Here is a 25,539-nt window from a genome sequence, read left to right on the forward strand (position 1 = left end):
CCCCAATTTGTAGACTACCAGTAAAAACAGTGAATAAGGAAACAGGGGTGAAAGGGCAGTCCCCCAAACTTAATCTTCTTATTTTTAAAAAAAAAGTATCCTCTTTTGCAAAATTTGGTTTATTCCATTTCTAGAACAAGCCTGAAGTCAGAAATGAATTGCTTCTAGTTCTGTGAATAATGGGCTTCACATGCCTCTGTTTTACACACACATGCACAGAACAGTGCCAGACTTCCTCATTTTCCAGGGTTAGTTCCTTTGGTATATGTGTGTATTAGAAAAGAAAAGGTCAAGGATTTGACCTTTCTGTATTGTCCAAACAATAGTCCTAGCCAGGGTTCTATCTTGGTCCCCAGGGTTTGCAGTGAGAGCTATTTAGGACCATCCTTCACTTCACTGCTGCCCTCCACCTGGAACTTTGGGTGGGAATAGCCTCTGCAAAATGCAGCTTCCACCCTGCTGATCAGAACTTAATCACAGGGTCATATCAAGCTGCAACCAAGGCTAGAAATTATCTTTATATGATCTACTTAGCTAAAATCCAGGGACTCTATCACTAAAAGAAATGAAGGATGGATATTAGGGGTCAACAAGTTTCTGGCACTTACTGTTTGGAGAAAAATGTTTGGAGCAAAAGGAAGGTAGGCCTAGAAAAGAGAAATTTAAAAAGTTCAAAGTTGGGCCAGGTGCACTAGCTTACACCTCTAATCTCAGCACTTTGAGAGGCCAAGGTGGGTGGATTGCTTGAGCTCAGTGGGAAACCAGCCTGTGCAAAAGCAAGGCCCCATCTCTACTAAAAATAGAAAAATTAGTGGGGTGCTATGGCCAATCACTGTACTCCCAGCTATTTGGGAGGCTAAGGCAAGAGAATCACTTGAGCCCAGGAGTTTAAGTTTGCTATGAGCTATAATGATGCCACAGTACTCTACCTAGGGTGACAGAGTGAGATTCTGTCTCAAAAATAAATAAATAAATAAATAAATAAAATAAAAAGTTATAAGTTGGCAGTCCCATTCCAGGCCCATCAAGAATAAAAGGTATCCTATCGGGTTGATGTATTTGTCTGTCAGACAGGTCTCTGTCATGAAGATGGACACAGCAAGGGCCATCAAAGCCTAAACTTTTAAACCATGTAACTAAATCCCTTTATTCTGATTCCATGCTCACAGAGAAATTTGTTTTTGCCCAGGGAAGAGAATATGTGCCTGAGAGGTCAATGAAAACATCAGTCTGACTGATGGATATATTTTTCAATGTGTATAGTAGTCCCTTAGATTGAGTTTGAGGGTGTCAAACTAAGAATTGGATCCCAGACCAAGGTTATTTTACCAAGAAAAATTCCACTTTGTGAGCTTTCTTGGCAACCAGCCTTTAGTGACACTACCCTGCACCAACAGGTGCATAACAAAGGGTCTAAAACACTTATTGCTCACACACCTGCAGCTCAGCTGGGCATTTGGCTGAAGGAGGCCAGCCAGACAGCTCTGCTTCAGGCTACAGCAACTGGGGCAGCTCCTCTCCTCACACATCTGTCATTCGCCGAAGCAGCTCTGCTCCTTGCAGACACAGGTGAACCAGGAATAGGTGAAACTTAGAGACACACAGGGGCTGGGCAAAGGCCACACAGACATTAAATAAAGAAAAGCAGAATTTGAAACAATATCAGAGACAAACTCAATTGCTTCACCATAAAGTTCTCTCTTTGATTGTTAACCAAGAATTTCTAGAAAGAATGTGTGTTGGATGTGAGCCATTCTAATTGGGATCTAGGGAAGGGCTCTAAATGAACTTGGCATAAAGGTCAGCCCTCATCCCACTGACACTGCTGACCTTCCCAAGTTCTCAGCTGAGACTGAAATTGACCCACCCCCAGAGTGCACGCCAGGCCCTTCTCTGGGCTTGCAAAGGCTCTGAGTCTAGGCCTTAGAAGCATCACTGCTTTCTTCACTGTTGTTGAGGAAAGCAGAGTGAGTAGGTAAGAAGCGGCAAACTGGAACCAGAATCAGACCTGTGCGGCCCAGACAGGGCTCCTACCCAGCGGCACAGCAGCGTGGTATAGCAGAAAAGGCAAGGGGATCGGTCTGTACTTAGTACCTTAGTCTCCAGTCTGTGGAAGAGAGTATGCTTGAAAACATTTTGTTTACTATAAAAAGCCAATGCAAAACCCAACTGAGGCGGAAGCTTACTAGAGCTGGCACACACAGAGGGCTAGGTTGGTCAGGAAAGCTTTCCCGGAGAAAAGCGTTTGGGTCTCTCCTGGGGCGCAGGTCATGTTTCCTCTATCACCAGTTGCTGGCTGAACTTCACAACCATCGCCCCCACCTCCCAACAAGCGCACCGCAAAAGGCAGAAGAATCCTGGCTGAAATCTGGGATAGCCTTTGACTCCTGGTGGAAGCCGCTCTCCTTTTAGGCTGGAGAACTCAGACACCTTCCCTGGGCGCTGCCTGCGCTGGGTCCTGTGACTTTCCCGCGGGTGGACACACTGCCGGCTGGAGCATCCGCTGTCGCATCCGACCGTTGGTCTCTCGGGTGTAGCCCCGAGTGCCTGCTGGGACTGCCGCCCACCGAGTCCCAGGCGGTTATGGGAGACTTGCCTCTCCCTGAGGACCGCACAGCCGATCACACTTGGTGGTGGTCCCGGGGAGGAGGGGTGAGACATAGTAAGGTTTTTAAGCTACTGTTCATCATCTTTCAGAGAAGCCAGACTGGGGTTTTCCTCTGCCCTGCGACTTAGGCAAATCGGGATCTCCCTGGGAAGCTCGGGGTGGGGCGGGGAGCTGGCCCCCCTCTGCGGCGCGTTCCCGTCCAGCTGGCGGATGGCCTGGCGTCCAGCTCTCGGGAGGAGGCCGTCGGGGGGCGGGCCAGTCCGCAGGGCTGCCCCCGCCGCAGTGACGTCCCAGGGGGCGGAGGGACGACCAAAGGACTCTGCGCCCTCCCTCCTCTTCCCGGTACCCAGTCCGTGGGTCCTCGGGAGATGCGGCTGCCGCTGTTGCAGAGGTCGCGCACGCCGCAGACAGTCAGCCCGCCCCACCGCCGCCGCACCGGGGTGTCGGAGGGCGCGCCCCAGTCGGGCCATGCAGCTGGGAGCGGCGCTGCAGGCCGTGCTGCTGGCCGTGCTGCTGGCCGGGCCGCGGGGCGCGAGCGGTCGCCTGCTGAGCGGTAAGCGCCGAGCTGGGGCTGGTGCCGGGGCGGGAGGCTGATGCACCCACCGCTCCGCAGCTGCAGCCTCCCGGGGGTCGCCCCTCCTCCTCCCTGGCCCTCCGCGGGGTGGGCATGCGGAAGCGCCCCTGCCCACTCCACACTCAGCCCTTCGGAGTCCCCTGTCTGGAAGCAATCAGACGTCTGTGTCCAGCGCGTACCCCGGGCCAGCCCAGTTCCCTGCGTATCCTGGAACCGTTGAAGTCTGTTGCGGGCCAGTGTTACAGGGATGGCCGAGGGATACAGGCGAGGTGGGGCAGGAGGCAAACTTGCTCCAGCGCTGTCCCCTAGGTCCGCTGCATTGAGCGCAGCCGAGGTACCGTCCGGGGCTCCCGCGGGGCAGGCTCACCAACCGGCCCCCACCTACCGCCCGCTCCGGGAGTGGCCGGGCTCGGCTGTGCAGGTCACTCCTCGCCTCCTCTGAGGGAGGATGGCTGGGTCCAGCGCCCAGAATGAGAGCTTAGAGGTCGGGGAAGTAGCCCGGCAGCGCGGGACGGACCCGCCTGACTCGGGGAAACTCTCTGCTTCCTCCGTGCTGTCCCGCAGCTGGACTCGGGCCTCGGGGGACTGACGGTGCTGTGGCTGCTCGCCACGGGCCTCGGGGGACGGACGGTGCTGTGGTTGTTCCGTACGTCGGGGTGGGGGCGAGCATCCACGCCCTTCTCTCGGGTGCCTTTGCGGAGGTGACAGCTTGGCCAAGTGGGACCGAGGAGAATGAGAACTTTTTCCAAGTCTGGGATTCCGGCTTGCGCAGCAGATTTAAAGAATCTAAAATGGGTTTCAGGATGGGGGTTCGGCGCAGGGCGGTAAAATGGGAGGCGACTGAACCGAGCTGCGTGAGTTAGAGATGCAGGGACTCGGTCCTCGGTGGTGGGGAAAGAAGACCCTCCCGCCCTTCCCTTCCTGAAGACACTTCCTGACGGCAGGGGAAGCAGATGGGCCTTGGGCCTCCTTCCAGCTCCGCTGTCCCTACTACTCATCCGCGGGCTTGGGAGGTGTGACCAGGCGGGCCCACACAGGAAACTCGCTGAAGGTGTTACGTGTTCCCTTGACCGTCCGGCGTGGAAAAGTGGGGGCTGCCAGGAAATTCAACTGCAACTATGTTATGCTGGGGCCAGGTTGGGGGTGTCGCTGGGAACTCTCGATCGCCTTTCCTCCGCGCCGGGTTTGGAGCCCGCTTTAGGGGATGGCGGAGGCTGCTGGCTCGGCCGCCCCGCCCGCACCTGCCAGCCTCAGCCTCCCTGCGGCCCCTCAGTGGGGGAATGTCTGGCTTTTGAGCCCTCCTGATTTGCTGGTAGACCAGTCTAGTCAGAGTTTCTCTATTTAGCAGCAATAGCCAGATAATGCCAAGAAAAAGGGGAAAGATGCAAATCTCTTATAACCCGATGCTCACTGAGCATTTATTTACCAAAGCCATGAGAAAAGAAATAGAAAATAAAGGCTCCCTGGAGCTTTCTGCATCGGCTGTGCTCTTTCCCATTTAGCACTAATTATGTAGTTAACTGTCAGCGGCCTTTTGCGCTGTATTCTGGACTGTATTGGGAATAATGAAAGCTATCTGGCTCCTTGCACAGCTGCCAAACAAGTTAGGAAACTGAGAATGTTCCAGAAAGTCTGGGAAGAGGTCCACAAACCCACGTCCTTTAGCCCCGCTCTGGGGCTGCACTTCACAGCCACAGTCCACGGCTTGGCACTGTCACAGCAGGGGACCTCAGGGACTACTCCCCTTGTTGACGTTCACTTTGTGTGTTTGAATCCAGAAACATATGCTGTGGGCTCCGAATTGGCATTTGTTTCTGAATTCCCAGCACCCAGCACAGGGCCAGGCACAAAGCTTAGGCTCAATAATCGTTAACTGAGCAAAGGTATAATGAGGCTAATGTCTCTGAGGCATCAAGGCTGTAGGCACAGGCACAGCTAGGCAGCACCATGCTGGTGAGGGATTTGCTCCTGGCTTCTCAGGAGAATCCCATCCACCTGAGGTGGTCTTCAGCCATCCATTGTCAGTCTGCTGAGAAACATCCCATGGGCTCCCAGTGCGACTGGAGCCTGGCATGGGGAGCTGGAAATACACTTCGCTGGTACCAGCAGACTTCATAATTAGATCTAGGTTCTGACTCGGGTTCTGATCTAGGTTCTGCTGATAGTTGTGTGACCTTAACCAGATTAATTTCCCCGAGGCTCAATTTTCTCATTTGTAAAATGGGGCATAAACAATATCTACATCAGGGGACTGTTAGGAGGGGTAAACAGGATAAAGTATATTTGTGCATGGTAAGCCCTTACCATCATTCGTGGCACTTAGTAAGAGCTCAGGAAACCTTAACTGTTAGGTCGAGTGACTGTCAGTAGCAGAAAACCCCACGGATCTGAAGCTCTGAGCTTCTGCTTCCACCAGAGGCTGAGCAAATATTCAGTCAGGCAGAGAGTTCCAGGAGAGAGGAGCCCTGGCCTGACTTCAGAATGCCTTTGCTGCCCGATGGAACCACCAAAATGACATACTAGCTTTAAGCCACGCTATTCCCTGAGACTCCCTAATGAAAGTACTATTAGTGCATCTTTAAGTGAAATCATAAACCTTCATCTACTTCTCTTTTAAAGGCTAGTCAAAAATGTCTGCTTTTCAAGAATCTGTAATGGAACAAACAAAACGTGATGACCCTACACAATACTGGTAACGGAGCATTAATTTGCTCTGGGATGCTTACCTGACATGGTGACAGTCCAGTGATAAGTAATCAGAACTTCTGTCCAGGGATAGCTTCACTCAGACACCTCCAAGGACCACTGCCCTGGTTTACTGTGGGGGACACTGAAACAGGTTGTCTCCTTTTCTCTCTAGGGCAGCCAGTCTGCCGGGGAGGGACACAGAGGCCTTGTTATAAAGTCATTTACTTCCATGATACTTCTCGAAGACTGAACTTTGAGGAAGCCAGAGAAGCCTGCAGGAGGGATGGGGGCCAGCTGGTCAGCATTGAGTCCGAAGATGAGCAGAGACTGGTAGAAAAGTTCATTGAAAACCTCCTGGCATCTGATGGTGATTTCTGGATCGGGCTCAGGCAGCGTGAGGAGAAGCAGCACAACGGCACGGCCTGCCAGGACCTTTATGCTTGGACTGATGGCAGCACATCAGAATTCAGGTAAGTGCAGGAACCCACGGCAGCTGACTCCTCTGCTGCAACTCAAAACAGAGGCAGGCTAGATCCCAGGGGCCAGATCAGGGCGGAAGAGGGCAAGAGCCAGCCAGGCTGAGCACTGGGAGGGCAGTAACACCAGAACAGCCATTGATCAGAGAAGTGTGGCGAGGGCAGTGACCTCAGCCTTTGCAGCATTGTTGCAGTGGCACACAATGCTTAAAGTCAGTGGTTCTAGCTATGGGGCCTTTTGGACTAGAGCCCCATTGAGAGACGGAAGATCCACAGGGCTAAGATTCAGGGTAGGACTCCAGACCACAGAGAATTGTTATAATAGGCAAGAAATCAGACATGGTCTAACTCTGGGGCCTAGCCATGAGTGTGGACTTCAGGGAGTTGACAGGTTGTAGGACCCTCTTAAACCCACAGCGTTAAGACTCACAGGCTGGCACCATGGCATTGCCATCATCCCTTTCTAAGAAACATACTGACATGTACAAACATTAACATTAGTGGCTATGTTGGTTGTATTTAACTCATTCTAGCTTTGAGCCCAGACCTCATGAAAGATATTTAACTCACATGACTCTTTACATTAAGTATCCTGGGAGCCTTGTGGGCCCCAAGGGAGAAAAAAAATCCTTTTTCTAGTGTGACAGTCAATGTGTAAAATAAAAATTAAGAACAGCTATAAGGCTGGGAAAATGTTTGTAACAAATCTAATATAGAGTTAATGTCTTTTTATAATAGTTTATATGAATCAGTAAAACACTAAGACCACAAAAGGTAGAGACAAAAGGCCTGAACGGACAATTTACTAAATGGAAAATCTAATTGGTGAGTAAGTATACGGGGAAACATCGAAACTCATTAAAGAAAAAAAAATAATAACACTAGTGGTGCCTGTGGCTCAACAGAGTAGGGAGCCAGCCCCATATGCCGGAGGTGGTGGGTTCAAACCCAGCACCGGCCAAAAACTGCAAAAAAAAAAAAAGAAGACTGAGACGTGTTTTTTTTACCTATTACATTCAAGACAGCATGTGAGCACCTATCATGTCTACCCAATATGCTGATCAGATCCACATCTTCAGCTATGTTCTAGGTGTAGCTCCCCCAAGATTTCCAGAACGCTCTCTTCCCAGGAGAAACTTTTAAAAGCAGGGGTAATAGGATAAACTACACTTAGCACCTGGTCCCAAGGCCACAACTATTAATACTTACTGACCTCCCTCCTATACTACGCAGCCCAGATCCCCTCACTGTCCACTGCCCTCTGAGGGGTCTGAGGCCTACTCACCTTGCACTTCTTTGGCTGGATAAGTGCACTTCTCCATTGACCATCAAAATTGGTTAAGTGAGCACTAAGAGCTACCCAAGCAGATAGCATGGCTGCCTTCTCCCTGCCCATTACCCACAGCAAACCTGCTTCCTCCTAACAACTACAGTCAGTTACCTCCTGCCAAGATAATAATGACCCCTTTGCTTACCAGCTGGTCTCTGTACATAGAAACCCAAAGTGTCCACACGGCAGCAATAGCTCATAGTTCAGTAAGACTTCTGGCAGAAATATTCCCCTGTGGGAACGAGGACCTCTAAACTTCCAGAGTCCAGAGTTGCATAGACAAGAAGCACGTATTCCTCAATTGGGTGATTCTAAGTGTATATACTCCTCCTCCCACTCCTTGGCTTCTAGACCTAGGTATTCATTCTCCCGGGGACACAGGGCTGTATCAAGGGCATTGATTTAAAGTGTATACCACCTCTTGAAGGATGGTGCCTATCCCCACACAGTAATGCCTCTTGGCTGATGCTCCTGCTGTGTTTTGCTTCAGGATGGTGCAATATGTGACCTGACTAGTAAATCCCAGGGCTGGGTGCCTACACCCACCCCTTCCTTAGCATAAAGCAGTTACATTTGTTCTATGAGATGTGGTTTGGGATCCTTTCCTGGTAGATTAAATACTATGTAAGCATTTGATTAGTGGTGCTGACTGAGGTTCTATGGCAGGAACCCAAACCCATATTTTTTGGCTGTTTTTTTTTTTCTTTTTTTTTTTTTTTATTAAATCATAACTGTATACAATGATATGATTATGGGGCATCATACACTCACTTCATAAACCATTTGACACATTTTTATCACAGTGGTTAACATAGCCTTTCCGGCATTATCTCAGTTACTGTGCCAAAACATTTACATTCTACATTTACCAAGTTTCGCAAATACCCCTGTAATATGCACCACAGGTGTGATCCCACCGATTCCCCTCCCTCTACCCACCCCCCCTTTCCCACTTCCCCCTATTGTTAAGTTGTAGCTGGGTTATAGCTTTCATGTGAGAGTCCCAAATTAGTTTCATAGTAGGGCTGTGTACATTGGGTATTTTTTCTTCCATTCTTGGGATACTTTACTAAGAAGAATATGTTCCAGCTCCATCCATGTAAACATGAAAGAGGTAAAGTCTCCATCTTTCTTTAAGGCTGCATAGTATTCCATGGTATACATATACCACAATTTATTAATCCATTCGTGGATCGATGGGCACTTGGGCTTTTTCCATGACTAAGCTATTATGAATTGGGCTGCAATAAACATTCTGGTACAAATATCTTTGTTATGTTGTGATTTTTGGTCTTCTGGGTATATGCCCAGCAGAGGAATTACAGGATTGAATGGCAGATCATTTTTAGATCTCTGAGTGTTCTCCATATATCTTTCCAAAAGGAATGTATTAATTTGCATTCCCACCAGCAGTGCAGAAGTGTTCCCTTTTCTCCGCATCCACGCCAACATCTCTGGTCTTGAGATTTTGTGATATAGGCTAGTCTCATTGGAGTTAGATGATATCTCAAAGTAGTTTTGATTTGCATTTCTCTGATGATTAAAGATGATGAGCATTTTTTCATATGTCTGAAGGCCGTGCGCCTGTCTTCTTCAGAGACGTTTCTCTTCAAATCCCTTGCCCAGCCTGCGATGGGATCCCTTGTTTTTTTCTTGCTGATGCGTTTGAGTTCTCTGTGGATTCTGGTTATTAAACCTTTGTCAGAGTTATACCCTGCAAATATCTTCTCCCATTCTGAGGGCTGTCTGCTTGCTCTGCTTACTGTGTTCTTAGCTGTGCAGAAGCTTTTTAGTTTGATCAAGTCCCAGTAGTGTATTTTTGAAGCTGCTTCAATTGCCCGGGGGGTTCTCCTCATGAAATACTCACCCAGACCAATTTCTTCAAGGGTTTTCCCTGCATTCTCCTCTAGTATTTTTATAGTTTCATGTCTTAAGTTTAAATCTTTAATCCAATGAGAGTCTATCTTAGTTAATGGTGAAAGGTGTGGGTCCAATTTCAGTCTTCTGCAGGTTGCCAGCCAGTTCACCCAGCACCATTTGTTAAATAGGGAATCTTTTCCCCACTGAATGTTTTTAATTGGCTTGTCAAAAATCAAATAGCGGTAAGTAGCTGGATTCATCTCTTGGTTCTCTATTCTATTCCAGATATCTACTTCTCTGTTTTTGTGCCAATACCATGCTGTTTTGATCACTATCGATTTGTAGTAAAGTCTAAGGTCTGGTAGTGTGATTCCTCCTGTTTTGTTTTTATTTCTGAGTAATGTCTTGGCTATTCGAGGTTTTTTCTGATTCCATATAAAACGAAGTAATGTTTTTTCAAGATCTTTAAAATATGACAGTGGAGCTTTAATAGGGAGTGCGTTGAAATTATATATTGCTTTGGGTAGTATGGACATTTTGATAATATTGATTCTTCCTAGCCATGAGCATGGTATGTTTTTCCATTTGTTAACATTTTCAGCTATTTCTTTTCTTAGAGTTTCATAGTTCTCTTTATAGAGATCTTTCATGTCTTTTGTTAGGTAAATTCCCAAATATTTCATCTTCTTTGGCACTACTGTGAATGGGATAGAGTCCTTAACTGCTTTTTCAATTTGACTGTTGTTGGTGTATATAAAGGCTACCGATTTATGAATGTTGATTTTGTAACCTGAGACGCTGCTGTATTCCTTGATCACTTCTAGGAGTTTTGTAGTAGAGTCCCTAGTGTTTTCCAGATACACAATCATATCATCTGCGAAGAGCGAGAGTTTGATCTCTTCTGACCCTATATGGATACCCTTGATCGCCTTTTCTTCCCTAATTGCGGTGGCTAAAACTTCCATTACAATGTTGAAAAGCAATGGAGACAATGGGCAGCCTTGTCTGGTTCCTGATCTGAGTGGAAATGATTCCAATTTAACTCCATTCAATATGATATTGGCTGTGGGTTTGCTGTAGATAGCCTCTATCAGTTTAAGAAAAGTCCCTTCTAGACCAATTTTCTTGAGTGTTCTGATCATGAAGGGATGCTGGATATTATCAAAAGCTTTTTCTGCATCAATTGAGAGAATCATATGGTCTTTGTTTTTTAATTTGTTTATGTGCTGAATTACATTTATAGATTTACGTATATTGAACCAGCCTTGAGACCCTGGGATAAAACCAACTTGGTCATGATGTATAATTTGTTTGATGTGTTGCTGGATTCTGTTTGTTAGGATCTTGTTGAATATTTTTGCATCTATATTCATTAGTGATATTGGTCTATAATTTTCTTTTCTTGTTGGGTCTTTTCCTGGTTTGGGGATCAGGGTGATGTTTGCTTCATAGAACGTGTTGGGTAGTCTTCCTTCTTTTTCTACATTTTGGAACAGGTTGAGTAATATAGGTACTAATTCCTCTTTAAAGGTTTGGTAGAATTCTGACGTGAAACCATCTGGTCCCGGACTTTTCTTTTTAGGGAGGTTTTGTATAGTTGATGCTATTTCTGAACTTGATATGGGTCTGTTCAACATTTCCACTTGATTCTGGTTAAGTCTTGGAAGGTGGCGTGCTTCCAAGTATTGGTCTATTTCCTTCAGATTTTCATATTTCTGAGAACAAAGTTTCTTGTAATATTCATTAAGGATTTTTTGGATTTCTGATGAGTCTGTGGTTATTTCGTCTTTGTTGTTTCTGATTGATGATATTAGAGATTTTACTCTTTTTTTCCTGATTAGCTTGGCCAGAGGTTTATCTATTTTATTGACCTTTTCAAAAAACCAGCTTTTTGATTTATTGATCTGTTGTATTATTCTTTTGTTTTCAATTTCATTTAATTCTGCTCTAATTTTGGTTATTTCTTTTCTTCTACTGGGTTTGGGGTTGGAATGTTCTTCCTTTTCCAGTTGCGTGAGATGTCCCATTAAGTTGTTAACTTCCTCTCTTTCCGTTCTCTTGAGGAAGGCTTGCAGTGCTATAAATTTCCCTCTTAGAACTGCCTTTGCAGTGTCCCAGAGGTTCTAATAGTTTGTGTCTTCATTGTCGTTTTGTTCCAAAAAATTGGTGATTTCTTTCTTAATCTCATCTCTGACCCAGCTATCATTCAGCATAAGGTTATTTAACTTCCATGTTTTTGTATGGGTATGCAGATTCCTGTTGTTACTCAATTCAAGTTTTATTCCATGATGGTCCGAGAAGATGCATGGAATAATTTCTATTCCTTTAAATTTACTGAGGTTAGACTTGTGACCTAAAATGTGATCAATTTTGGAGTAAGTTCCGTGGGCTGATGAGAAGTATGTGTATTCAGTTTTGTTGGGATGAAATGTTCTGTAGATGTCTGCTAAATCTAAATATTGGATGGTTAAGTTTAAATCTAAGATTTCTTTGCTCAGCTTCTTTCTGGAGGATCGATCCAACACTGCCAAGGGAGTGTTGAAATCTCCAACGATTATGGAGCTGGAGGAAATCAAGTTACTCATGTCTGTTAGAGTTTCTCTTATAAATTGAGGTGCATTCTGGTTGGGTGCATAGATATTAATAATTGAGATCTCATCATATTGAGTATTACCCTTAACAAATATGAAGTGACCATTCTTGTCCTTCCTTACTTTTGATGGTTTAAAGCCTACTGTATCTGCAAATAAAATTGCAACACCTGCTTTTTTCTGATTACCATTTGTCTGAAATATGGATGGACCATCCTTTCACCCTGAGTCTGTATTTTTGGCTGTTCCTATCAGAACATCATTGCCTCTTTCCAAGGTAGTCAACTTGCCAACAAGTGTGGAGTTGGTCTCCTCAAGAGTTAGTGTGTCACAGATTCAGCAGTGGTCTCTATTGCTGGAAAGTTGGACCGCTGGTGGTAGCAGGATCTAGAGTGGCCTGGGTGAGTGGGAGCCCATCTGTTGAACCCCTGGTGACCTTCATCTCTACCACCACAGCTACTCTGTTCACGTGTCTGTGGTGGCAGCACTGCGGTGGCTGATGACAGGCTAGCTGGCATCACCTGGCTCAGTCATTTTGTCACCCTGATTGTTTTTTGTGCCTCTCCCTTGTTAGACCCTCTGATGGAAAGATTCTCACTCCCTGATGTTCTCATTCCCTTATGTCTATTCATATCACTCTATCCCAAACATCCTTGTCCTCCATCTTCCAGTCATTTTCTTTAGACTCTTTACCAGCTGGCCATGCTATCTGTCTTACCCCTGAGTCCTCATACTCCTTATACTCCAGCCTTTGATAACTTCCCTTTCCAGAGTAGTTAACTGGGTGCACCAACTAATGCTCTGGCCACTGGGAGGGTGTGCACTTACCACTGTTTTTCAAGGCCACCTTTGAGTGGTGCTGAAGTGCAGCTGCTGTCCATTTCAGCATGTTCTCCCAAGCTGACCTACCCATGAACCATGCTCAGGCTGCCTGGATCAGCCAGTCATAAGGGATTCCTCCATGCAGGCATCAGGTAAGCTAAGGGAGAGGCTGTGGTACAACAGCAGAGGTGTCAATGTAGCCTGCTGCACCTTCTCCCTTCAGTCCTGGATGTACCTCTTCCATTTCACAATGGAGTGAGGTCAGGTGTGTCTGCAAAACCTGTCTCACAATGGGCGGGTTGTGCTTCATGGTTTCTTGGTGCTTCTTGCCTAGTCATGAGCCAGTTGTTTTTCAAAAAGTGACTAATTTCAGCAGGGTATGGCCTTGTTCCAGAATCCTAGGGTCTATATTGTGATTCTCTCCCTGGGTCCCAAATTCTATTTGGCATTATTTTTCCCTACCATGACACCTCCAATAATAGGGTCTACTCAATCAGGGATCCTAGGTGGCAAGTCTGCTCATACACAGCATAGACTCACTTCTGAGTTTTTTGTGGATCTCACTCAAATATAGCCTTTCATGTCACCCAGTAAATGTGCTAGAATAGTATTCCCAGGGGTGAAATATGCTACCTCTAGAACCCAAAGAGGCCTACCAAGAGCCATACTTCCTTCTTCAAATTATGGCAAGATGCGATCATTTAATTTGAAAGAGGTGTTCTGGTATTGTCTAGATCACCAGACACCTAAAGATTTTATCAAAGTGTTAGGTCCCTAAATCTTCATAGGATCTATCTCCAACCTGCTGAAGTACATGAATCTTACTAAGATCTCCAATGTACTAAACACTTCTCGTTCATCTTGTCCAGTTATCACAAGATCAGCAATACAGTGGACCTGTCTGATTTTCTGCAAGGTGTCTTGGAAGTCCGGGTCCCTTCATACCATATTTAGACAGAGGGTGCCATAGTCTTGAGGCAAAACCATAAGTATATGCTGCTGTCCGTTCCAATAGACTATTTCAGACCCCCTCTCTGATAGAGATGGAAAAGAATATGTTCACCTGCTCTACATACAAATGTTAAGCTACTCTAGCAAAGATACCATATATGATAGAGCAGCTACAATTGGGGCTTTCACTTGGGTGAGTCTGTGCTATTCTAGTATCATCCTTCACCATCTGCCTGATTTTTGCAAGAGTCACACTACTAACTAAATAGAGATATGATATGGCATTCCACCCCTGCATTCTCTGGACAAGGGTAGAACTACTTTCTGTCATCTTCCCCTGGATAAGATAATGTTGTTCACTTACTATCTTAGCGAGGGTGGGGAAGAGTGTGGTTTCAGAGGCTTCCACTTGGCCTTTTCCACTACAATATTTCTTACCCCATAGGTAAGTAGCTCCTAGCTATTAGGCAAGGAGGACCAATAGACTGCAGCTCTGTCTGCCCATCACAGGATAAGGAACCAATGTGGAACTGTACTAACTACCTAGATGTTATATATTTGGGGGTTGGAGCGTGATCATTGACTAGAATCTCACTGTGAGATGGTCCTGGGCCAGATTTCTGTTTAATATCTGGTCCCAATATGCTCCCACTCTGATGGGTAGCTTTGCTAACACTTCATATCTGAGTGTTAGTATCGACTTGCACCCTGTGTCTAACAGACCTTGTAATATTTGGATGTTCCTTCTTACCTTGTGTATGGTTACTTGAGTCAATGGCTATAGGCCCTTATGGGGGAAGAACAGGTCCTTCTTACTGGAAACCTGACCTCTTCCCCCATCAGTGAGTTCTGAATTTGAGAATTGGCTCAAATCTAGAAATTATGTGCCAGGGATAATATTCCTTCTATCTATGGGACAAATAATATCAAGGCCAGTGTGGAAGGGAACAAGATAAATCAGGGTATGAGGCCCAGTGGGGTTGAAAATTAGCTAAATAATGGGGTAACTACTGAGGTGCAGAGTCCAGCCCCCATCAGCGCCCCCAGCTGTCCAAGCATGGCATCCAAGGAATGTGTGTTGCAAGCTTAGCTATTGTCCAGGAAATTCAAACCAATGAATGCAGCAAGGATCTTCCTGTTGGTGACAGCAACACAGGACTTAAGCAGAGACTTCTTGTGGTGCCAACAAGGACCTGTCTCTTAACTGTTTTCTCTTTCCTTGTGGAGAGGTCTGACAAGAGCTAGGCAGAGTAGCAGTCCCTGCTCTGAGCATCAGGGCAAGACCTGAGCCCAGGAGGGAAGAGCTCAGGTGAGTGACCAGGAAGACTACAGGCCCAGCTCCAAGTCAGTATCTGGGGAGGTGCTTGAAGATTTAAACTCTTTGTGGGCTCTAAGGCTTTAACCTGCACACACAGGTCCAAGTGGCTGGCATCACTTAATTTCAAGGTAGTCGAGCTAAGGCCATGAATGCACCCCTCCTTGGGGCTGGGGAGACAAAGAGACATCTGGCACTGAAAGCTGAGGGGCTCATCAGCCTGATCAAGTGGACTTAAAAACTGAAAAGGATCCGATAGTCTTTCTGCTCTTATCTCCACCCTTTCACACGTCTTACTCACATGCTTGGATTTGCTGTCTACTCCCCAGGCTTGGGAAGGCAGCTGTGGCTGTTGAAAAGCCCAAGACATGGGAGCAGGGCAAGCTTTGAGATAAACCATGCCTCTTTTCAATGAAAAAGAGAAGCAAAACCCAATTAGAAAAAAGCAAGAAAGAACTAAGATTGTCCAGACTAGCTCTGCTAGCTGCTTTCTCTCGTAATTACTTTGCAGACATCATATGATGATAGATTCCTCCCTGCAAAGAGATTGTGGCATATGTCAGATGATTGATTGTGATGCCCATGCTGGAAAGCATGTGGTTCTGCTTGTTGGCAGTACTTCAACTCCTCCCTGACTCTGTATTGTGTTTTGAAGCAGAAGTTTATGTTCATGGCTCAGTGGAACTTGATGAGAAAACGAGGGCTTTGAAGTGTTGGGGTGTCCTTCACCAACTGCCTGCACTGTTGATCCCTTTTCTGCAGGAACTGGTATGTGGATGAGCCTTCCTGTGGCAGCGAGGTCTGCGTGGTCATGTACCATCAGCCATCGGCACCTGCAGGCATCGGAGGCCCCTACATGTTCCAGTGGAATGATGACCGATGCAACATGAAAAACAATTTCATTTGCAAATACTCTGATGGTAACGAGCCTCTCTCCCAAGTTATGCGGCTGAATTTTTTACCTCTATCATTACATAAGCAGCTGCTAGTGTCCAGAAATTTGCTATGTAGTCACTCAGAAAGCTTGCTGCAAATGCCAGTGATGTTAAACTTTGGGAATTCTCATAAAGGGAAATGTAATGGCACTTTCTCACTGAGGAGAAATTCCAGCAAGGGAAAGGTTATCAGATGTTAAGAGAAGGGATGAAAAAATAGAGGGTCTGGTGGTGCCTGTGGCTCAAGGATAGGGCACCAGCCCCATATGCTGTGGGTGGCAGGTTCAAGCCCAGCCCTGGCCAAAACTGCAAAAAAAAGTTGCGGGGCGGGGGCGTCTAAGTTATATGGGAACTGCAGGAAATAAGTGGAGAGCCACAAATTCTTATTCTTTCCACATGTGAGGTTGGCTATAAGAGCTTGAAACAAACTGGCCATTGCTCCTGCAAGTTTTCTAGCACGCCAGGTTATTTTCTGGGGCTTTAAGTAAACATAATAACAACCAGAAGAGGTAAAAGACAGAGTGTACCGGTTTCCCCAGCACTGGGCAGAGGTAGAGGCACTTTGACGTGCAGGTTTAAACTCCCCAGACCATCCACTATACATGCCTTGCAAATTCAACTTGCCTTTGCATTCAGATCTATAAGGGTTTGAATTGGCTATGAACCCATAGTTTCACTTGGCTGGAGTTTCCCAGACTCCTCCATTATAACCGACTTGGATTTAAACTTGAAGTGATCCTTAACTTGTCCCTGAAGTTTCTCACCTCCCTGAAGCCAACTGTTTGGCCCCAGTTCTGCATTCTTTCTTGACAGTAGAGTGACTAGTCAGTTTGGGCCTGAATAAACCTGTCATTTTGCCAGGCATAGTGCCTCATGCCTGTAATCCTAACACACTGGGAGGCTGAGATGGGTGGATCACTTGAGCTCAGGAGTTGGAGACCAGCCTAAGCAAAAGCAAGATCCCATCTCTACTAAAAATAGGAAAACTATCCAGATGTGGTAGAGTAGTTTCAGCTACTCAGGCAGCTGAGGCAAAAGGATCTCTTAAACTGAAGTTGAGGTTGCTGTGAGCTCTGATGCCATGGCACTGTACCTAGGGTAATGGCATGAGACTCTGTCTCAAAAATAAAAAATAATAATCATTTTTAAATCGTTTGAATTGCACCTTGGTTCAGGGTAAAATTTTGCTGCTGAAAGATGTTTTTCCTCCCTCTTTACCCTTTAGATAAATTCTCTCCGGCAGGCCTGGGCCAGGTTTGAACTTATTCTCAGGGAAAAAGTTATATGTGTGTATGTATAGATATCAAGGTACACGTGTGTGTGTTTAATATATATCATCTGTCTATATAGAGAGATAGATATACACAGAGAGAGAGAGAGAGAGAGAGAAAAGCGATAGGATAATGAAGTAAATGAAATGTAGTAAAATGATATGATGAAGGATATGTGAGAATTCTTTGTACTATTCTTTTCTTTTTGAGACAGAGTCTCACTATGTCACCCCCGGTAGAGTGCCGTGGCGTCACAGCTCACAGCAACCTCCAACTCTTGGGCTCAAGCAATTCTCTTGCCTCAGCCTCCCAAGTAGCTGGGACTACAGGCGCCCGCCACAACGCCTGGCTATTTTTTTGGTAGTTGTTGTCACTGTTGTTTAGCAGGCCTGGGCCAGGTTTGAACCCGCCAGCCCCAGTGCATGTGACTGGCGCCCTAACCACTGAGTATGGGTGCCAAGTCTCTTTGTACTATTCTTGCAAATTTTGATAAATCTGAAATTATTTCAAAATAAGTTTAAAAAGTAACTTCCTTTGTGGAGCCTTCCAGGGCCCATCACAACTAGGTTAGGTGTTCTCCCTGTGAAGATCATAGCACCTTAAACACACAGTACTTTATCTTCTTGTTTACAAGTTTGTCCCTTTCACCATATGGTTGGCATGAAGTCTGGAAACGACTTGCTGGGGGCAGGGAAGCTCATCTGCGTGGTGGCGATGGGATGGCACACCATCCCATCATGCCTGAGTGACGAGGGACTGGGTGAATGACAACACCTAAAATTAGGTGTGAGAACATGGCCATGTAGAAGAGACGGCACACTAGCTAGATCTGAACACTCACTTCTTTATGGAACGTGCTAAAGGCATATTCAGAGAAAATCAGAGAGAAATCATTTGCTGCCCCACAGACGCATGTGCAGGGGCGGATGGAAATGCTGCAGAGATGTGCAACATTTACTGCAGCTTTGCTCACTGGACTGAACTAAGGAGGGACAAAAATATGAACAGATCTTGTAATATCATCAAATATGCTATGCATGTCAATATAATATTACAAAATTAATAGTCATAGTCTCCTGAATACCATTTTATGGCCATCCTATAACTGAGATTAAAGGAATTAAAAGGCTGGGATTATTCCTCATTTGCTGTTTATCTCTACTAAGCAAAGTTATGTCTCCTTACTATTTTAATTTGAATTTGCATTTATTTGGTTGAAATCATGATTCAGCTGCTTATTAACTGTGAGAGTTGGGCAAATTACTTAATCTTTCTGTATCTTGGTTTCCTCGTGTACAAAACCAGAATAATAAGAAAGGCTACCTCCCAAAGCTATTACCAGATAGGATTAATTGAGTTTGTTTTTATAAAATACTTACAACAATTTCTATCACATAGTACGCACTGTGCAAGTAGGTTTTATTAAAATAAATAAATGAATTTGCATCACTTGTACACACATACACGTATGAGAAGATGCCTACAAGTTTCTGTTCTTTCTAAATGAAATTTCAGAATAGGCATAACATTATGGCCTTGAGACTGCAGTTTCGAAAGTCTTTCCCTGAAGGACCCTGTCCCTATGAACTCCAGAGCATCTGATAAGCATTCACAAGATGTGGACATACTCCCAGTTAAAAGAAAAAATATTGGACGTAGGTTGTCTGTGTAACTAACCTGACTTTCCCGAGGCTCTTGGAAATATTTAAAATAACTCAGAGTGGAAAAACAAATGGATACCATATTGAAGCTGATTTCATTCAGATGGCATGAAAATGTAGTTATTATTTCTATTTTTGTTTCTGCTACAGAGAAGCCAACGGTTCCTTCCACAAGGCCTGGAGGTAAGCCTGTCACTTGAGATTTGGGTTAATCGGGGCTGTTTCATAGCCGCTCTTCATAGGTTTAGAACCATATGTCCTTTAGATGAGACTATTCAACACAAAGGCCATCCAGGTTAACCCAAATAGTTTGGAGAGGTAGAGCCCACACCCACTAGTTCATTAGCCTCATGCTCTAGTTTGCAAATTCAGTTTGGGGTATTACTTGGCAATACTCACACTATGAAAGGAATAATTTAATCTAATGAGATAAGAAAGGAGCAAAACTGATAATATATGGTGCAGAAGTGAGTCCTTGGCCCCACAGTGCCTCCACAGCAGCTGCTTGTTAGTTATCTTGGTACCTGCTTCCTGGCAGCAAGGGTCTCACCAAAAAGATGAAGACAAATCTCTAGGGCAGCAAATTCAGCCCTTTACTTCCCTAGGTTTATAGAGGACACTGGTCAAATTGCTACTACTTCTTTGCATTCCACTTTGGTTTTTTTGTTTGTTTTTTGAGACAGAGTCTCACTTTGTCGCCCTCTGTAGAGTGCTGTGATGTCATACCTCTCAGCAACCTCAAACTCTTGGGCTCAAGCAATCCTCTTGCCTCACCCTCCCAAGTAGCTGGGACCATAGACACCCACTGCAACGCCCACCAATTTTTAGAGATGGGGATCTCGCTCTGGCTCAGGCTGATCTCAAACTCCTGAGCTCAAGCAGTCCACCACCCTCGGCCTCCCAGAGTGCTAGGATTATAGGCGTGAGCCGCAGTGCCCAGCCTGCATACCACTTTGAACACAGTGGGACCCCAGAGAACAACTGGATTGTGAAGTCTTTCTCCAAGTTCTCATGTGTCTCTCTCCAGGTGAGGATACAGAGCCAGCAAGGCCTATACTTCCAGAAGAAACACAGGCAGAAGAAGATGCCAAAGAAACATTTAAAGAAAGTAAAGGTAGGTACAAAACCCTCCTGGGAAAAAGAGACAAGGACAATGCTTGGATCAGAAATCACCCATGTTTACATTCCCTGCTGGGTTCTTTCTCACAGCTACTTAAAAACGGAACTAGATAGGACATCCGTGCCTTTGCAAAACTGTAATAAATGTTATGTTTCATTGGTGAAATATGCAAATGGAGCTATCTCAAGATAATTGGGAGAACTAGTCTAGACAGGAGGTAAAGAAATCTGCAGGAAGATAGAGCCTAGGGAGCCGCCTAGGGGTCCTGGAGGTCATGGGAGACAGGATGGGGGTAGAATGGAAAGTGGACATGGAGAAATAAGAGCAGAAGTCTGTGATTAATGTTCATCTGCAAGACAAATAGAGGGAATGGACAAAAACGTTTTAAAAGCTAAATCATAAAAGGCAAAAGACAATGGGGCAAGAAGTTGGAGTGAAAATGGGCTTTCAACCTCACCCTGAAAGTCGAAAATCTGCGGTTTTATCACTGGGCAGTTTTAAAGCCCCAATTCTCTGTGTACCACTTTAATTATTTGCATAATGGAAGCATTAATATATTTTTTGTTCCGTTTTGGCTGGGGCCGGCACCCCACTCCTTGAGCCACAGACACTGCCCCAGCAATAATATTTTTCTTACCTGCCTGAGATCACCACTGTGTCCATAAAATGGAATAGGATATTGCAATACTGCAGTATCAATTCAGTCAGAGTTAGCTCAGACCCCAAAGCCAGAGGGCACAGTTCAGAACATGACTGCCTTCGCTTCAGATGTCAGCTGCAACGCATACTTCTCACCAACTGGCCCCAAACCCAGGCATGCCCACCACCCACCCACCCCACCTCGGGTTTGATAATTCAGTGGAACAACTTACAGAACACAGGCAAATACTATGCTCATGACTACATTTTATTATACAAATCAGGAACAGCCAAATGAAGAGACCCGGGAGGAGGTCTGGGAGAGTGCCAGATGGGGAGCTGCCATGTCCTCTCCTCCTAGAATCGGGATGGATCGCCATCCTCCTGGCTTATCAACAAGGAGGCTCCTTTTGAGCTTTGGTGTCCAGAGGTTTTATTGGAGTTTCATTACTCGGGCATGATTGATGTGCTCACAGGCAGTATGTGGAACTCAGTCTGCAGAGGAGGTCAGGATGGGGTCACTCAGCTCATAGCCCTAACCCTATAATCACACAGTTGGGCTTTCCGGCACCGCCAGGCTCCACCCTAAGACATCTCCTTATAATAAACTTGGTATGGTCTGAGGGGCTCATGAATAACGAAGTCATTCCTATTACTTGCGAAATTCCAAGGACTTATAGCCTCCTTTCCAGGAACACAGACAAAGAGCAGTGAGATTCTTTATTATACAACAGATATATTTTGTAGAAATGCTTTGAAAAAATACAAAGTGCTGTGCAAAGGTGGGTGTATCTCTACTGCTCATTGTTACTGACGTGGTATTTAAAGCGGGTTTGAGAGTTTGTTCTTGGATGGTTGTCATGTTTGCAGTCTCATGGAATAAAAAAAAAAAAACTAGCTCCTGGATGGTTGGGAATCTTGGCTCAGTGAGATTAAGAAAGGGGTTCATCTTGCCATTCCTCAATTCCTCCCAAAGCTCCTTGAGGGAAAAGGCTTTGGTTCTAAGTCTAAAGGACTAGAAAGTCCAGAAGAGCAGACCTCTAAGTGAGTTTCACAGTCACGTTCATGGACCCAACTGAATCCAGTTGGTCTAAAGTCTAATTAGTCATGTTCTAATTCATGCACGTCCTGTGACCATCTCTTTCCTGGTAATGACACTGAGACTTCTGACTCTCTTATTTTTCTCTCTGTCCGATCCCCACTTTGGGAACTACTGTGGCTGTTCTTAAAGGCAAAGGCTTCAACACCGCCCCAATATCACCTTCTTTGCTAAGAGAGAAGGACAAGAATAGAGGGAATTGCTTTTCTCTCAGGAAAAAAAATGTTTTTAATTAACAAAAGTGCCCCTCTGATATTTGCAAGAGACCAAAAAATTTAAACTTATTTTCATTATTACTTACGGGAATAGAGTAGGTAGAAAAGGCTCATTTGCTGAATCTAGAAGACTCTTTGACTGACCGTGTGTCCATCCCCTTCTAGGAATGCACTCTTGGGAATACTGTGTGATTCTGCTTCTTTAAGCCTGGTGCGAAGGACACAGAGGCATCTCCAATGCTAATGATGTGCTTTTCTCTTTTCAGAAGCCACCTTGAATCTCTCATACATCTTAATCCCCAGCGTCCCCCTTCTGCTCCTCCTTGTGGTCACCACGGTCATATTGTGGGTTTGGATCTGTAGAAGAAGGTAAGTAACACCTTTGCATCTTTCACCCCCTTTTGAGATTGGAATGTTGTTACTTTATTAAAAGCCATGACATTGCAGCACAATTCACGACTACAAGATGTGGAACCAATCAAAGTGCCCATCAGTTCATAAGTGAGTTAATAAAACATGGCATATGTATACTGTGGAGTACTACAAAGCCACAAAAAAGATGAATTAATGCCTTTTGCAACAATTTGGATGGAACTGGAGACCATCCTCCTAAGTGAAGTATTTCAAGAATGGAAAAACAAACAGCACATGTACTTAAATTTGAACTAACTGACCAGCACACATGATCAGAGGAAGAGTCAAATGCAGTGGAAATCAGACGGGGAGGGGGAGAAGGAGGGGAGGGGAAAACCTATCTAATGAGTACAGCGAATATTATCTGGATGGTGGGCACACCTGTAGCTATAACTCAAGCTCTACAAAAGTGATGCATGTAACCAAAAACATTTGCACCCCCTTAATATTGGGGGGGGAAGCAGTGGCAGCTCTGAGAGAATCACCATTGCAGATTTGATAGTAAATCCTCTGACAGTCTCAGGGCCCTCAGGAATACCAAGCATTTGTGCTGAGTTGTAGAAAGAGGGTGATCTTACATTGTTTATTTTGTAAGGGTAAAAGATTTTAAATTATTTGAAAGGTGAAACTGTCTTGTTCACATCCTGTGCCCCCACGTGTCACCCGCAGTGTGTTCTGCTCTCACTCCAAAAATGTCTGTGGGGTGAGTGAAGGAATTAAGAGTGAGCCAGCTAAAAAATGCCTGCCCCAAAGCATTCTGGTAAGCACGTCCAACTACAGCACTTAATTTAAAGTGAAAAGAGCCAAATTCCTTTTAACTGATTTTTCTTTTCATTGAATACATAAGTATAGATTGCTGCAAAATAGCTATGCCCAGTAGTCAAGACAACCTCTCTTTGTGGTCAGCATCATATGCTACCATTTTTTAGGTACCCAGAGTTCTTCTCAGTTATCTTTTTATTCTCCATCAATGAGACACATAGAAATCTAGTATTCCCATTTTACAACAGGAAAGCCTAGGTCTAATTTAAGATTTAACTCCCTTTTATGATCAGTTGAGATGAATTAGTAAGATTCCATTTCAGTTAATAATAACTTCCTTCAGGAATATTATAAGAATTTTAGTGGCTAACACATGCAGAATAGGCATTCAGTGGTTGGGTGCAGTATCTCATACCTGTAATCCTAGTGCTCTGGGAGGCCAGGGTGGGGGGATTGCTTGGGCTCAAGAGTTCAAGTCCAGTCCGAGCAAGAGCAAGACCCCCATCTCTAAGTGAGAGTTAGCATGTCCTTCCATTATGAATTAATGGAATAGAATTAACATAATAATGTCTTTGACTTGATGTCTAACAGAAATCATACTTACCGGGCGTGGTGGCATGGATCTGTAGTCCCAGCTACTCAGTAGGATGAGGCAAAGAGGATCACTTGGGCCCAGGAGTTTCAGGTTGCATAAGTTGTGATGATGCCACGGCACTCTGTGGGCAAGAGAGTGAGACTCTGTCTCAAAAAAAAACTAGTAAGCACTCAAAAATGTTAGCTGTTGCTACGATCATTTTTATTAGTTATTTCCTTTGAATCTAAAAGTAGAAATGAATTCAAAAACTTACAGATATATTTTCCAACTGCTTACTCTGCAGTTGGTTCTTGATTTCCCTTCCTGCCTCGATTTAGCACTTCACCAGGATTCAGGAATTGTAGCTCTGGATTTGGGGTCTGTCTATTCTGAGGGTTTTTAACCTTTTTTGTGCCACAGACCGCGACAGCAGTTTGGCAAGCCTACGGACTCTTTCCAGAATAATATCTTTAAATACATAAAGTTGCATTGGGTTGCAAAGGAAGTAATTGTACTGTTATATTGTAAAATATTTCCAAAAACGGATTCAGTGATACCTGTGCTTCTTTATTAATGCACCTTTATTTAGTGGTGGCTATGATTACCATAATTTTTAAGTAGAGATGAAGGTGAAATATTTCAAGACAGCTATACTAACTGTGATGTGATGTGAAACTTTCTATGATTTCCGTTGGTGATCATGTCAAAGATATCATCATATTAATTCTATTCCATTAATTTATAATGGAAGGACATGCTAACTTTCACTTAGAGATGAGTTTGTTGAAATGTGATATTTTTTTCCTCATTCGATTCTATCCCTGGGACTCCAGGGACCCCAGAATAATAACCCCATCCTACACTCTGACAGCAGTGAGTATCGATACCCCCATCACTTTGAATAGAACCACACTTCCCTGGTTCACTCCCCCACCCCAGAGCCCTTAGAAAGCCTGTGCGTTACACAGCTGAGAAGTGCAGCCTAGAGATTGCCCAAGATTTCTCCCTCCAGCCTGGACAAGGAAGAACAGGGATCGTCTCAATCACCTGCTCTACAGTACTCAACCCTGGTTTTCTTTCCTCCCAGAAAACAGGAGCAGCCTGGTCTTAGCACAAAGGAGCAGCACACCATCTGGCCCTCTCCTCACCAAGAGATCAGCCCAGACTTAGAGGTTTACAATGTCATAAGAAAACAAAGTGAAGCTGACTTAACTGAAACCCGGCCAGACCTGAAGAATATCTCATTCCGGGTGTATTCTGGAGAAGCCACTCCTGACGATGCATCTTGTGACTATGACAACATGGCTGTGAACCCATCGGAGAGTGGGTTCGTGACTCTGGCAAGTGTGGAGAGTGGATTTGTGACGAATGACATTTATGAGTTCTCCCCAGACCAGATGAGGAGGAGCAAGGAGTCTGGATGGGTGGAAAATGAGATATATGGTTATTAACACATCAGAAAAACTTGAACTGACAAGAATGGGAAAGGAATGAGGAGCAAAATTCTATTTTCTATAAGGAAAATACTCAGAAGGTCTATGAAAATGCACGATCAGGTCCTGTGGGTGAGCATGTGGTGTCCATTGCCCCTGGTGGATGCCCCAAATGTTGACTTTTATCCAAGTACTCAGGGT

At 45.0% G+C, this 25,539-nt stretch overlaps 1 protein-coding gene across 1 annotated transcript; it reads left to right on the plus strand.

Moving 5' to 3' along the window:
* The first annotated feature begins 2,895 nt into the window (after positions 1-2,895).
* LAYN (layilin) lies at positions 2,896-25,361 on the plus strand. The gene is made up of 7 exons (XM_053595659.1): positions 2,896-3,161; positions 6,043-6,340; positions 15,978-16,135; positions 19,233-19,265; positions 20,110-20,196; positions 22,422-22,524; positions 24,993-25,361. The coding sequence occupies exons 1-7, from the start codon at positions 3,077-3,079 to the stop codon at positions 25,354-25,356; spliced, it is 1,128 nt and encodes a 375-aa protein (XP_053451634.1). The 5' UTR covers positions 2,896-3,076; the 3' UTR covers positions 25,357-25,361.
* Positions 25,362-25,539: the final 178 nt, after the last annotated feature.

This window comes from Nycticebus coucang, chromosome 6 (genome assembly GCF_027406575.1).
Source record: "Nycticebus coucang isolate mNycCou1 chromosome 6, mNycCou1.pri, whole genome shotgun sequence".
NCBI classification, from domain to species: domain Eukaryota; kingdom Metazoa; phylum Chordata; class Mammalia; order Primates; family Lorisidae; genus Nycticebus; species Nycticebus coucang.